At 43.2% G+C, this 16,201-nt stretch overlaps 1 protein-coding gene across 1 annotated transcript in view; it reads right to left on the reverse strand.

Annotated features, from left to right (window-relative positions):
• trpm2 (transient receptor potential cation channel, subfamily M, member 2) overlaps positions 1 to 16,201 on the reverse strand; it is a 172,491-nt gene that overhangs the window by 129,874 nt on the left and 26,416 nt on the right. The window contains exons 4-7 of the mRNA XM_059967444.1: positions 13,868 to 14,033; positions 11,897 to 12,077; positions 5,338 to 5,504; positions 4,761 to 4,941 (exon numbers count right to left, since the gene is read on the reverse strand). Coding sequence (XP_059823427.1) covers positions 4,761 to 4,941; positions 5,338 to 5,504; positions 11,897 to 12,077; positions 13,868 to 14,033 — 695 coding nt within the window. The remainder of the gene's footprint in view (positions 1 to 4,760; positions 4,942 to 5,337; positions 5,505 to 11,896; positions 12,078 to 13,867; positions 14,034 to 16,201) is intronic.

A 16,201-nucleotide genomic window follows, 5' to 3' on the forward strand; every position in this document is an offset into this window, starting at 1 on the left:
AGGCCAAAATCCAGGCACATGTGAACCATACCTGGATAATGCCACGTAGACCTGGGACCTTTAGTTAAATGCTGATGCATCCTGTGTTAGAGTTAGAGCCTCACCGACTCAACCTTGGCCAGATAAGGATATTTTCTACACAACACTGTAGACACTGTCATAACTCAGTCTTCCTGCAAAATGACTCCACATTGTCTTTTTCATCTGTATTTTGCAATTCCTGCATTCCTTTAACTATGTTCTCAGCCTCCAACTGCTCCATTCATTCACTGACCAGTCAGCTTAGTTTACAGCTCATCCCCCCTGGTTTTATCCCATCAGAGACATCCTCCATCCAGCTTAAAAAGCTCCTTTCTTCTGTTTCCAAGTTCTGACCAAGGATCTTCAACTGAAACGTTGACTTTGCTTCTTTTCCCACGAATGCTGCCTGACTTGCTGTGTGTTTCCAACATTTCCTGTATTAGTTTTGATTCCAGCAGAGTGACAATATAGGAAATTGAAAGCAGTGCTGGAAAAACTCAGCTGATCAGGCAGCATCCGTGGAAATGAACAAACAGTCAATAATTTGGGTTGAAATCTTTCTTCAGTCCTGTGAGTTCTTCAGTCCTTTCTTGCATACTCAAATTGTGAGTTCCTCCTGCAATTTGTGTGTGCTGCTTTGAATTTTCAGCATCTACAACCATATAACAATTACAGCATGGAAACAGGCCATCTCAGCCCTTCTAGTCCATGCTGAACGCTTGCTTCCACCTAGTCCCACCGACCTGCACTCAGCTGATAACCTTCCATTCATTTCCTGTCCGTATACCTATCCATTTTATTTTAAATGACCACTTCTACTGGAAGCTCGTTCCACACAGCTACCACTCTCCGAGTAAAGAAGTTCCCCCTTGTGTTATCCCTAAACTTTTGCCCCCTAACTCTCAACTCATGTCCTCTTGTTTGAATCTCCCCTACTCTAGAAGGAAAAAGCCTATCCACATCTGTCTCCCTCATAGTTTTAAATACCTTTATCAAGTCCCCCCCTCAACTTTCTATGCTCCAAAGAATAAAGACCTAACTTGTTCAACCTTTCTCTGTAACTTAGATGTTGAAACATAGGTAGCATTCTAGTAAATCTTCTCTGTACTCTCTCTATCTTTCCTATAATTCAGTGACTAGAACTGTCACAATACTCCAAATTTGGCCTTACCAATGCCTTATACAATTTCAACATTACATCCCAACTCCTACACTCAATGCTCTGATTATAAAGGTTTCTTCACCACCCAATCCACATGAGATTTCACCTTCAGGGAACTATGCACCATTTAAAGATTTCTTGTGTTTATATCAATACAGAACACAGCTCTCCAGATCTGATGCAGCATTAAAAAACACAAAAGCCAGAAAGAATACAATAAGCATAAATAGTTAAGATCTGGTTACATACATAGACTGACTGTATGTACATGAAGTGATGCTTGGCACAGGACTATCTGTACATAAGGGGACTCTGATGGGAAACGATAAAGTAGTGATGGTGGGGTGGGTTAAAAGGTCAAAGTGTTGAACAGCCTGATGGCTTGGGCCAAGTAACTATTTTTGATTTATGGTCCTGGTGTGGATGCTGCTACTGATGGGAGTGAGGTAAACAATCCATGAGCAGGGGGAGTGGGATGCGTCATGATATTACTGGCCTTTTCCCATATGCATCACAAGGACCAGCTTACTGTACCACGCTATTAGCCACAGTATGAAACTGGCTCCACTCTGTCTCATCAGTGACTGTACAATACATAATTAATACAGAATACAACCAGCTCAATGTTAACCAAGCAAATACTTCTAGCACAACACTACATCAAATCTATCAAATAAAGCCAGCTCCAATTTGCCCATCCTTAAAACATTCCATCATAGTTACTGTGTTACAGCATGAAATGCATACAAAACCAGAATCATTCAATACTGCACCGACAAGCAATTCTAGCAGAGTTACTCTATGAAATCAACGAAGAATAAAGCTTCCTCAATAGGGCACCTTGAAACATTTCTAACAGTGCTACTGTATGAAATCAGCAGATCAGAGCAGGTCAGAGAGAGAAGGCTTGTAAGTAAGAAAATTGAGGATCCAGTTGCACAAGATGATATCAAAGCTTAGACCTTGGAGCTTGGTAATTGGTTTTGAGGGGATGATAGTGTTAAATGCTGATCTGTGGTTAATGAAGAGCATCTTGAATTCACCCCACTGAGTACACGCTGGCCACCAACCATCCATTCACACTAACCCTGATGTTGTTGGAATAGTGGAATCCTTTATCACATCTCATTCTCCCAACATTCCCATCCATTCCCCCAGAATTCATCACTCATTTGCCAAGCTACAATAGCTTACAGTGGCCAAACAACCGACCGATCTGCACAGCTTTGGAACATGGGAGGAAAATAGAGCACTTGAAGGAAAATCGCAGAGTCACAGAGAGAAAAAAAAACATGGCAGCTCCACACAGACAGCACCTGGGTCTCTGGCACTGTGAGGCAGTGGCTCTACTGGTTGTACACTGTGCTGCCACAAATTTAACACTGCACATCTTGCCATCAGACATATCCAGCAGAGTTACGGTGGGGAATTAGTACAGAATAAAGCATCCAGGGCACCTTAAAAAGGTGATGCCACAAAAAGTGGCATCTATCATGAAGGGCCTCCCCCCCCCCCCCCCCCATCACCCAAGACAGGCACGGAGTGCAAGGTGACTGGGAAACCTTCACTTCTACAGCTTTCCTCCTCGTTCAATGCCATTGTGATGCGTCTTCATCCACCGGTAAGATCTTGGTTGGATCGCTGTTTGTCTGGAACCTCTGCCTTGACCTTACCACCATGGATGACTCGATCAGGAACTAAACTCCAGATGGTAAAACTCCAGGCAGCATTGCTCTTGGGATCTCAAGAACTCACAAGTCTCTCCACCATGACAAGGAGATCCATGAAACCCTTCCAGCACAGTTAACGAATCATACAGATTAGAAACAGGCCATTCAGCCCAACTTATCCTTACTAGCCAGAAGGTATCATCCTGCATTACCTCAGCCATCCAGCACTTGATCCACTGTTCTCTGTGCCTATGTAATTCAAATGCTCATCCTTTCCAGCACTGTCCCGTCCTTCTTATAGCACAGTGATCAGAAATTGCAAACTGTACTCCAGGTGAGGCCTGATCAAGCTTTAATGAAGTCGGAACAGGACCTCCCTACCTCTGTAATTGGTGCTTTGACTAGGGCTAGTATCTCAAATGCCTTGCTAACCATGTTATCTACCTGCATGGCCACCTTCAATGATCTATGGACTCGTACTGTAAAATTTCCTCGGTTCCTCAAATCTGCCTAAGGTCCTGGTGTTTTGCCCGAGTCTCATTAGTCCTCCCAAGATGAATCACCTTACATTTCTGGATTAATGCCCATCTGACTTTTTTCAGTACATTTCACGAACAAATCAACAACTCTCTGCAATTTCACACTACTTTCAACAATTCTGCCGATTTTCGTGTCATCCAAAAACTCCCACATCCACATTCTAATCACTCGCATGAAGAGTCACAGTCTTGATCTTTGTGGGAAACACTAAGTCACAACTATTCAATCACAACAGCAACCCTTCCCTATTACCCTCTGTCTCAAACTGTTGCCTGTACAATTTTGGATTCAATTTGCCAACATGCATTCGATACTATGTTCTGAACCAGTTTCCCAAGTGGGACTTGTGTTATTCAAGTGCACACAAATCAGATCTATACCTTGTTGTCTCTTCAAAGAGTTCAATCAACACATTCTCCTATTAAACATAGGCTTCTTCTTGTACAGCTTTCTCTACCAAGATGTTACAGTCAGGCACAGAAGGGGTGAAATAAATGCTTCCCAACAATGGGACACCCCAAAATTTAACAGCCATAATCAGATTATACATGTTCATCTCCACTTTGCTCTTATGTATCAAATTTGAGCCTAGATAGAGAATCTCAGGGAATGTGAGCAATGAATCCTTGCAATTATAAGGAAGTAGTGAATGTTTGCAATATGATCAACTTAAGTGTCGTACAAATTGGGAAAGAGATGAGGCAATAAAGGGCTGATAGTGGAGGAGGCTTAGAGATCAGAAACTAGGTAGTCATTAGATCAGTAAAGTGCTTAGGTCACAAGGATTATCCAGCTGGAGTAGAGATAAGCAAAGTGCAGAGAACTGATCACGTGATAAACAGGGTCAGGACGAAAGAACAAGACCATGAACTATAGAACCCAGTTGCAGGGAAAATGAATGTGTGTCTGGGGGTGGGGGTGGGGGTGGGGGTGGAAGGCTGTCTGGTAAAGGACAACAAAGTTTCATTCATCAGGTCATTAGAGACAAAACGAAGATCAGATACTGCAAAGATGTGGATTACAGATGAAATTATGTGACCAGCATGCAACATATACTATAAATTGCTGCATGCTTTTTGGGTCACTGTATCTTTGAGCTCTCACTTGAAGTGCTTCCAAGTGTCTACTCTAGCAGGACCTAAATAAACTGACTTGTCTGAGGACTCACCATGATTTTCTCCATGTACCACCCTGTTCTAAACCATAAAAAAAGAGGACAACTGGGCCCTACACGGAAGCCAGATTTAGGGTGCAGGTTAGGCACATTATTTCCTCAAACAAAAGAAGCCCCTCAAAATCCAGCTTTCTAACTTCTCTCCACAACTACTCACCAACCCTCTGTCTTCAGCCAAGTGGCCAGCTCTTACCTTCAGTCCCAATTCGCTGCTTTGATATGTACTTTTCTAAATGGGTTCTCAGGGAAATCTCCACACCATAGCGTCCATTGGTCCCATCATCTACCAGGATAAAATGGGTGTGGTTGTGGTCCAAACAAGTTAACCTGCCCTGATTTGCTTCATCCAAGTAATATGTTGCAGGAAACTTGCCCTGTTTTCGGAAAGATAAGCCTAGTTAACCACAAGCAGTATTAGCGCTTGTTTCATCCATCATTGTCACCCTCTAGCTCCTCAGAGTAAACCACCACTGAGGACAGCACACATTTCCTGTTGCTGCCATGTCATGAGGAACACGGGTGTGACATAAATTAAAATGTCGGACTGTAACCTGAAGGCATCAGGTACAATTCTGGCAATAGGGATTCATTGAGATTTTGTGAGATGATCTGTAGATTGCTCATGAAAAGGAAATTATTGACTATAAAATTAAGTTGATGTAGGACCATAGTTCACCTGTCTACTGACCAGGCTCTTGTGGTTTGTGTAGGACCAAAGCTCACCTGTACATTGACCAAACTCTTGTAGTTTGTCTAGGACCAAAGCTCACCTGTGTATCAACCAGGCTTTCACGGTTGTGCACGATGCCCCAGCTGGCGATGCCAATTGCGACAATCTGCTTTTCCTTGTGGCTGCTGGTCATGTTACAGTGCCTGACAGCCTCTCCAACGTACTTCATCACGCCAGCATAGGAACCCCCGGTGATTATCCATGCACCTGGGAGAAAAGTTTTGTTTTATATAATCCATAATTTAAAACATTATATGGATGAAGAGCTGAGTCACATGGACAGACAGCAAAGTTCCAAGCAATGGCATGGACCACCATAGTCTTAAACAGATTTGCTCACACCTCCTCCCATCTTGCTTCACTCTTTGGTCCCAACCCAACTCTCCAACTCTCTGAGTCTCACCCAGACTCGTAACCCAGCTCCAGATGAGCTCTTGGTGGAGAAACACATATCTGCTGAAAGTGAAAAAGCTAAGCAGAATATTCAGGAAGACAACAAAGAAAAATTGTATCCTCCATGCAAAGGTACTTCTTTCTGTAACACAGGACCAATACAAAGCATTTAATGAAGCGAAAACAGAAAAAAATACGTCAATAAAGTACCAATCAAGAGGGGAGAGACGAGCAGAAAATATGACAACAGAGGAGTACAAAGGAGAGGGACAAGGACAAGGAGCAGAATATGAAGAAACGAGGGGAGCATGAAGCAGCAACAACAAAATAAAGGAAGAACGGCAGGAAGTGGAGAGAGACAGAGAAGCCCAAAGGAGATATGGGCATGAGGTACAGGAGGAGAAGGACACAAACAGAAGGAGAACAAAAAAACAGGAGATTCTACAGATGGTGGAAATCCAGACTAACACCCACAACATGCTGGAGGTACTCGGGCGGTAGCTATGGAGAGGAATAAACAGCCAATGTTTTAGGCTAGGACCCTTCACCAAGGCCCTTCTTCTGAAGGAGGACAAAGTACCAAAGGGAGGAGAGAGTGGCTGAGACAGAGGAGAATATAATAGATCAGGATTTGAGAATAAAGCAGAAGTAAAGAGAGAGGGAAGTGAAACAAAGGGATGTAATCTGAAGTTGTTGGAGGCATAGAGAAGAATTAGTACAATCTCTGCGTACAGAAGTAAATGTGTTTCAGTAAATGTTGCACATTTACTTGGTTATTTGGAGTACTGAAAATAATTTTGTTCTCTGTATCATGAAGAGAATGAAAGAATTAATGAGCATTGCAAAATACTTCACTGGAACAATGCAGTAGAATAGGGGAGTACATCTTTCAAGACAAATTAACCTGGGTGCCCTCTTTGTTCCTGTGAGTGTATTTACACAATTGAGCCCTTTAAGATCATGAAAAGCTTTAATAATTAGAGGTAAAAAACAACGACTTTATTTGCAGTTAAGGACACATTTACAAGTATAAATTTAAAACTTCAGGGAAGATGTCTGCAACTGAGACAATGAGGACCACGGTGCTCAGCTCCTGCAATACTAGAGGACCAGACACGATTGCCCCCTGCTCTACCACCAACAATAACATTTATCACGCTGTCCCTCACTCAAACTTTGGTAAATCCAACCATCTGGCTGTGCATCTTCTGCCTGCATACAAACTGGCCAAAAAAGCACAGATCCAGTGAAAAGGACTAAGGAAAGCTGGGTTGCAGAAGTGGTGGAGCGAATTTGGAATTGCTTTGAGAGAATGGACGGGATCATGTCCAAACATTTATCAGTGGACCAAAATGAAAATGCCAGTTGTCACTGCCCGTGTAAGGATGGCCGATACTAGTGGGCTCAATTTTATGCTGACTGGAGAAAAGTATAGTGGGGATGTCAGAGGTAGTTTTCTTTTAGAGAGTGAGAGGTGCATGGAATGCACTGCCGGGGGCAATGGAAGAAGCATCTACATTGGAGACATTTAAGTGAATCTTAGACAATCACATGGATAATTAAAAAATGGAGGGTTACGCAGGAGGGAAGGGTTACACTGGGTATGGAACAGAATAAAAGGCTTGCACAACACTGTGTGCCAAGAGCCTGCACTGAGCAGTATGCTCTATGAGAAAATATAAAGCATATGGTTGCTATAATAGAGTACACAAAACAGATGAGGCCCTTCAGTGAGTCCAGGCTAGGAACTGCAGGGCAGAAGGTGGCTTGTTCTGGGTAGGAGGGTGGCCTGTGTGTGAGAGTTGGTAGGTGGGTAGGAGGGTGGGAAAAGGCTTGTCTTGCTGTTGTCTTGCTTAGTCGTTGTGAATGTTGTTGCTTGTGGAGTTCTATTGAACATTTTGGGCATGCAATGTTGGCGCCAGAATGAAGGCAACACTTGTGTGCTGGCCCCAGCGCACCCTTGGCTGAGTTGGTTTTTAATCTAAATGATGCATTGTACTCCTTACTCTGCCCCGCCTTCTTATTCTGGCTTCTTCCCCCTTCCTGTCCAGTCCTAGTGAAGAGTCTCAGCCCGAAACATTGACTGTTTATTCCACTCCATAGGTGCTGCCTGACTTGCTGAATTCCTCACCATTTTGTGTGTGTTGCTCTGGTTTTCCAGCATCTGCAGAAGCTCTTGTGTTTATGATGCATTTCTCTGCATTTTTCAATGTACATCTGATAAATAATCTGAATCTGGAATCTGATTTGAATATGATAAGTATATTCAGAAGTTTGCAGATGACACAAAAAATGGCCGAGTTATCAATAGTTGGGATGATAGTCTTAGGTCACAGAGCAAAATTGAAATCTATTCTGAAGAGACCTTGATGTATGATTGCAGAGGCTATGGAGATGGCAGCAGATGTAGATGAGAGTGGTAAGAGCGTGTGGGAAGTTGGCCTTCATAAACAGGAGAAAACAATACAAGAGCAGGGAGGTTGTGATACAAATATATAAAACTATGTTTAGGCTATTGTGGGCAGTTCTGGTCACCATGCAAGAGGAAGGATGTGCTTGCATTGGTGAGATGTTTGTATCAGATGGGGAGTGATGGATGGGCTGGGCTTGTTTTCTTTGAAATAGAGGAGATTGATACATAACATGATGAGTGGCACAGATAGGGTGGATAATGTGAAACAGTGACAAAAAAACCCACCAAGGTGGCACTCCATCTTACTTTAAATGAGAATCACACTGACACTTCAAATGCCAGCATGGTTTTGATCAACTAATGCATTGTAGCCATGGTAGCTCATGCATTTATAGGGAGACAAGCATTATGATCTCAACAGTTACAATAGAAATCACTGGAAATAAAAAACAAACAGGAACAGGAGAGGGAACCTCATCCCCTGCTCTGACGTCAATGATATCTTGGTCTCAACAACTCATCCCACTCTCTCCTCTTTGCTCCAACTCCCTTGTGGATTCAAGCTGCAAGAACAGTCTTTTACCCCTCAAACATCAGGTTCCTGAGCCAGCATGGATAACCTCACTGAACTGATTCCACAATCTACGGACTCACTTTCAAGGTCTCTACAGCTCACATTCTCAGTATTGTTTATTTGTTTGTTTATTAAATAGCATTATTATTTGTTTTCATGTATTTGCACAGTTTGTCTCCTTTTTCACACTGATTGTTAGTGTTTTGTATACCATTTTTCATTGATTCAATTGTATTTCTTTGTTCTACTTTGAATGCCTGCAAGAAAATGAATCTCAGGGTATAATATGGTAACATGTATGCACTTTGACAATAAATTTACTTTGAACTTTGTGGTTTAAATGTCAGCTTTCAATGTGACTGGTGAAACATCTCCTCCTCGCTGATGATTAACACTGGTGCACCTCAGGGATGTGTGCTTAGCCCACTGCTCTGTTCTCTATATACACATAACTGTATGGATAGGCGTAGCTCAAATACCATCTATAAATTTGCTGACAATACAACCATTGTTGGTAGAATCTCAGGTGGTGATGAGAGGGTGTACAGGAGTGAGATATGCCAACTAGTGGAATGGTGCGCAGCAACAACCTGGCACTCAACATCAGTAAGACAAAAGAGCTGATTGTGGACTTCAGGAAGGGTAAGATGAAGAAACACATACCAATCCTCATAGAGGGATCAGAAGTGGAGAGAGTGAGCAGCTTCAAGTTTCTGGGTGTCAAGATCTCTGGGGGTCTAACCTGGTTCCAACATATCGATGTAGTCATAAAGAAGGCAAGACAGTGGCTGTATCATGGAGAGCATTCTGACAGGCTGCATCATTGTCTGGTACTGCACAGGATTGAAAGAAGCTGCAGAGGACTGTAAAGCTCCATCTTAGGCACTGGCCTACAAAGTACCTAGGACGTCTTTAGTAAGTGGTGTCTCAGAAAGGCAGTGTCCATCATTAAGGACCTCCATCACCCAGGGCATGCCCTTTTCTCACTGTTACCATCAGGTAGGAGATACAGAAGCCTGAAGGCACACACTCAGCGATTCAGGAACAGCTTCTTCCCCTCTGCCATCTAATTCCTAAATGGACATTGAATCTTTGGACATTACCTCACTTTTTTTAATATACAGTATTTCTGTTTTTGGTCTTTTTTTGTAATCTATTCAATAAACACAATTGATTTTCTTGTTTATTTATTTTTTTGTCTGCTAGGTTATGTACTGTATTGAACTGCTGCTGCTAAGTTAACAAATTTCACGCCACATGTTGGTGATAATAAACTTGATTCTGATTCTGTGCCCACAGCTTTCTATGGTAGAAAAGTTGTTTAAAAAGGGTTCTAGAAGGAAGCCTAGCAATTATAGACCTGTCAGTTTGACATCAGTGGTGGGTAAATTAATGGAAAGTATTCTTAGAGATAGTATTTATAATTATCTGGATAGACGGGATCTGATTAGAAGTAGCCAGCATGGATTTGTGCGTGGAAGGTCATGTTTGACAAACCTTATTGAATTTTTTGAAGAAGTTATGAGGAATGTTGACGAGGGTAAGGCAGTGGATGTAGTCTATATGGACTTCAGCAAAGCCTTTGACAAAGTTCCACATGGAAGGTTAGTTAAGAAGGTTCAGTCGTTAGGTACTAATGCTGGAGTAATAAAATGGATTCAACAGTGGCTAGATGGGAGATGCCAGAGAGTAGTGGTGGATAATTGTTTATCGGGATGGAGGCCGGTGACTAGTGGGGTGCCTCAGGGATCTGTTTTGGGGCCAATGTTGTTTGTAATATACATAAATGATCTGGATGATGGGGTGGTAAATTGGATTAGTAAGTATGCCGATGATACTAAGGTAGGAGGTGTTGTGGATAATGAGGAGGATTTTCAAAGCTTGCAGGGAGATTTATGCCGGTTAGAAGAATGGGCTGAACGTTGGCAGATGGAGTTTAATGCTGAGAAGTGTGAGGTTCTACATTTTGGCAGGAATAATCCAAATAGAACATACAGAGTAAATGGTAGGGCATTGAGGAATGCAGAGGAACAGAGAGATCTAGGAATAGCTGTGCATAGTTCCCTGAAAGTGGAGTCTCATGTAGATAGGGTGGTGAAGAGGGCTTTTGGAACGCTGGCCTTTATAAATCAAAGCATTGAGTACAGAAGTTGGGATGTAATGCTAAAGTTGTACAAGGCATTGGTAAGGCCAAATTTGGAATATTGTGTGCAGTTCTGGTCACCGAATTATAGGAAAGATATCAATAAATTAGAGAGAGTGCAGAGACGATTTACTAGGATGTTACCTGGGTTTCAGCAATTAAGTTACAGAGAAAGGTTGAACAAGTTAGGTCTCTATTCATTGGAGCGTAGAAGGTTGAGGGGGGATTTGATCGAGGTATTTAAAATTTTGAGAGGGATAGATAGAGTTGACGTGAACAGGCTGTTTCCATTGAGAGTAGGGGAGATTCAAACTAGAGGACATGATTTGAGAGTTAGGGGGCAGAAGTTTAAGGGAAACACGAGGGGGTATTTCTTTACTCAAAGAGTGATAGCTGTGTGGAATGAGCTTCCTGTAGAAGTAGTAGAGGCCAGTTCAGTTGTGTCATTTAAGGTAAAATTGGATAGGTATATGGACAGGAAAGGAGTGGAGGGTTATGGGCTGAGTGCGGGTAGGTGGGACTAGGTGAGATTAAGGGTTCGGCACGGACTAGGAGGGCCAAGATGGCCTGTTTCCGTGCTGTGATTGTTATATGGTTATATGGTTATATATAAAATTTCCAAGGATTCTCAATCCCTAGAGAAAATATTTCTCCATGTATCTCAGCTACCCCAACATCAAAAGATATATTTTACTCTCCTGTTCAGAATTCAACAAAATTTTGGGTCCTGGTCTCACAATAGAAGTTATCCATTCTTTTTTCAAAGGATCACAAGCATAATGCGTAGAATGTTAAATGTCCTGAAATTGATTTTCACAATTGTAGGGAGGTTTGGTAGAACAGACAGAAGAAAATCTGCAGCAAATACAAGTCTAGATGTGGAAAACCTGTTGGTCATGTAGATCCAACAGGGAATTCAAGAGGAATGTCATCACAGCAACAGAATAAGATTGTGAGGTCGAGTAGCTGTAAAAGAGAGGAATCAATACTCATTGAGGGACAGTGGGGAGCTGGGGCAGATCTGTTTCTGTGCAGTATCTTCTCACACACTCACATAAACATCGGTTTCTTCTTACCTGTTGACTGTGCCACTTTGATGAGGCCTCTGCGGAATGTGAATTTCAGGTCTGGCTTCAGATGAAAGTTTTTTGCCCCTCCAGTAACAGAAATGAGAAGGTGCGGAGGACTTAGGCGCCAGTGCTCGGTCATCAGCTGGTATATTGTATTTGGCGATGTATCATTTGAGACTCGAACATACTGGAAACGACCAATAACAGAGACCACATATCATCAATTATCAATGCTGCTGAGCACGGTGCAGAGTAAGGTGACCAGCTCTCACTACTACCACGTCCCTTCCCACCCCCCCCAGCACTGTCATACCAAGTGCCCACCCCACAAAGGTACAGAGAGCAAAGATATACCACTTCAACAAATGTGGTCTCACCAAACCTTTTAAGAAGGTGCTGATCCAAGCTTCTAAAGAGAAATTATGTCCTCACTTTGGTGAAGGAGAGGCTGTGAGGATGTAGGGCTAGGAGGAGCAGCGATGAGGGAAGGGGCAGATCCTTCGAACTAAAACTGAATCATTGAAGCACATTGTTTTACTAATGAAAATGGATTCTTTGCTTGTATTTGGACATTTGTGAACTTAGAGCCTAACAGCATGATACTGTGGGAGAGATCATGTCTAAGGAATGTGAATAAGTCTCTTGAAGGGATGATAAAATTGATTGATGATGACAGGGCAGTGACGTTGTTTGCATGGACTTCAGTAAAGCTTTCAACCAGCTCCGTCCCGGTAGGAGGCTCTAAAAAATTAAGATGCAGGGAATCCATAGTGATTTCGTAGATTGGATTCAGATTTGACATGCCCATAGAAGGAAATGGTGGAAAGGTGCTTTCCTTACCGGAGCTCTGTGATCGGAGACAGAGGAAAACTGGATAGAAGTTCATAAAATTATGAGCAGCAAAGATAAAGATGACAGAGTCATTTTCCCAGGTTAAGTGCTTAGAGAACAAAGCTTAAAAGTGAGAGGAAGGAAGCTTAAAGGACACTTACAAGACAGTTTTTAAAAATATACTCAGAGTAGGACTGGGCTTTCAGGAGAAGTGATGGAGGTAGATATGATAGCAACGGCTAAAATGCGTTTAGACATGGGCATGGTGAGGTGGGAACTGCAGGGATGAAGACCATGTACAGGCAGATGAGGTCAGCATGTTTAAGTGAGATATCATGGGCTGAAGGGCCTGCTCCTCTGCTGTATGTTCTCTGTTCTACATTCCACTTTTCTTGTGCACCAACCCATAAATAATAATTGGGTTTCCCTTTGCGTGCGCTGAGTGCTTGCAGCATGTGCAGATATGGGACTTACACAGGAAGGATATGGGCAGTTGACATTTGGGTTGGGATCCTTCACAAAGACCTGAGAAAGGGTCACAACCCAAATGTTCACTGGCCATTTCCCTCCATTGATGCTGACTGGCCCATTCAGTTCAACTAGGTCCTTTGTGAGCTGCTTCAGATTTCCAGCATCTGCAGTCCTTTTCATCTTCTATTTTAATTGTTGGGAATGTTAGCTCGATACTTAGGGAATCAGTGGTTTTTATCTGATGTTGAAAATGGATAGTGGAGAGATCTCAATGTGTTGTCTATAACAAGATTCCCAGTACCTGATTCAATCACTGGCAGCACTTCTTACCAACCAGATGGTGATGGGTACCACTGGGCATTTACAGAGTGCTCTTCAGGGGCCGGGTTTGGGAATATTTGGATGGCTAAATGCCTTCTGTATGATCAATCCATCCAAACCAGCAAGGCCACAAGTAAACGAAAGAAGCACAGTTAAAACCTGGCCAGAGAAGAGTGGTGTTTGCCACTAAAAATCCAGTCATGAGGAAGAATGAATGAAGGTGTTGGCTGTTGTAGACGAAGTGCGGGTTTTAACCCTCTCCACCATGTAGATGCAAGTGGAATGACAAGAAAACAATCCCACCTCATGGTCTTGATGCCAAGACTTTTAACACAGCTTGGCAGACCCACATACCTTCCCACTCTTCTGTCCTTGCCCTTCAAACGCAATGTCTCCGAATGCATCGGTTGGATGCTCCTGCAGGTGTTTTGTGGAACTCCATTTCTCATGCTGTAGGCTGCCAGCTCTACGGGCTTCTTCACTGTGGTGGATCTCCGGGTATCCACAGTCACACACTGGCCTGTGAGGAGAGGCACAAAGCAGACTGCTCACTCTTACCATCAAATGGTAGCTCAGTGTATTGGAGGAGGAAAACAGCAGCACTTTCATTGACCCAGTCCCTCCCTTTGACCAGCACGAGCTCTAAACCAGTCTGGGAGTGCCGCTGCTAAACGTCCCTCCCCACATGATGCTCATCCTCTCAGGTTAAATCACGCCCATCTCTAACGCTCTCACCAAGGCTTCCTTCGGAAAGGGATTATTTTTACAACCTGAGACCTTTTTGAGATCTATCTCGTTACTTTTGAGCCCTGATGGAGGGTCATGGCCCGAAACGTCAGCTCTTTCCATAGACACTGCCTGACCTGCTGAGTTCCTCCAACATTTTGTGTGTGTTGCTTGGGACATCCAGCATCTGCAGAATCTCTTGTGTTTATTTTAACAACTGGATTAGTTGGTACATCAACCTAAATACATCAAACTCCTCACGGCCTGGAGTTTAGTGATGAAGGGGTTACAAAAGCCAGGTTTCATATACTTCAGATGAGAAATTACTTCCACAACTTCTGCAGTTGACAGTTTCACTGAGAACTTTGACAAGCAGCTGGTCCAGCCACACATGGGGAGAGGAAAGGCAGGGTGTGATTCCAGGACAGCCTATACCTCTTCTCTAGGGGAGTGAACAGGACAGGGAATGATCCCAGGATATTCCATACTCCTCCTCCAAGGGAGGAGAGAGGACGGAGTCTGATGCAGGCCTGTGAAAATCTGCAACACTTTTCCTGGAGTTCTGATGAGGCTTATTTAAAAACACAGCAGTGGCCACTCTCCAGTCTTCTGGCACTTCTCTCCTTACTGACAATGATGCAACTATCTCAGCATCATCATACACTTCTGAGAGGCAGAGACAACGAGACCCTTTTCCCCAGGGTGGAGATGTCAAATACTAGAAGGCATAGGTTTAAGGTGGGGGGGGGGTAATGTTTAAAGAAGTTTATGAGGCAACTTTCCTTTTGCACAGTGTGGGAGGAGCCCAGAACACACTGCCAGGGGAAGTGGGGGAAGCAGACACAATAGAGGCATTTAGGAAGTATTTAGACAAACATCAAAAGGCAGGGAATGAAGGAATATGGACCATGTACAGGTAGATGGGATGAGAGAGATTGGCATCAGGGTTGGCAGCAACATTGTGGGCTATTTGACCTTTTCCTGTGCTGTACTTTCACCGTCCAAGTACCACTCTAAAGCTGGGAAGGGTGTAGTACAGAAACAATGCACAAGAATGGAAAGGGTGCACAAGTATGGAAAGGGTGCACAGGTTTGGAAAGGGTGCACAGGTATGGAAAGTATGCACAGGTATGGAAAGTATGCACAGGTATGTACAAGTGTGCACAAGTATGCACAAGAATGGAAAGGGTGCACAAGTATGGAAAGGGTGCACAGGTTTGGAAAGGGTGCACAGGTATGGAAAGTATGCACAGGTATGGAAAGTATGCACAGGTATGGAAAGTATGCACAGGTATGTACAAGTATGCACAAGTATGGAAAGGGTGCAGAAACAATGCACAAGAATGTTACTGGGGCTGGGGAGTTTGATCTGTAAAGAGAGAAGTGTTAGGCTGGGGCAGTTTTCCCTGGACTGAAGGATGACATTAGAGATGTTTGTAAAATCATAAGTGATATAGATAAGGGAGATGGTAACAGCTTTTGGCCTGGGGTAGAGGAGTCTAAAAGAAATTTTAGAGTCTAAAACAGCCTACTCCTGCACTTATTTTCTATGTTTCTATTTAAGGCGGGAGGGGAAAGATCCAGTGGAGATCTGAGGGACAAGTTTTTCAAGCAGAGTGTAGAGAGTTTATGGAACAAGCAGGAACAATTACAACATTTCAAAGACATTCAGGCAGGTACATGGGTAGGAAAAACTTGGAGAAGTGAACCAAACAGACAAGTAGACAACTTGGTCAGCATTGGCAAGATGGGCCAAAGGGACTTTTTCTGTGCTGTATCACTCTATAACTCCCAGTTCCCCTGGTCTCACAGGCTATCACCTTGTGTGCCGAACAGTGGCCCCTTCCAGAGTTACCCAGAGAACTCAGCGGGCACAGTTCAGCAGCTCAAATTAACTCGCGGCCTAACCGTTTCCCAACCTCTCAGGCTCAGGTATTCACAGATTCTATTTGAAAATGTTAA

This window comes from Hypanus sabinus, chromosome 4 (assembly GCF_030144855.1).
Source record: "Hypanus sabinus isolate sHypSab1 chromosome 4, sHypSab1.hap1, whole genome shotgun sequence".
Classification (NCBI taxonomy): domain Eukaryota; kingdom Metazoa; phylum Chordata; class Chondrichthyes; order Myliobatiformes; family Dasyatidae; genus Hypanus; species Hypanus sabinus.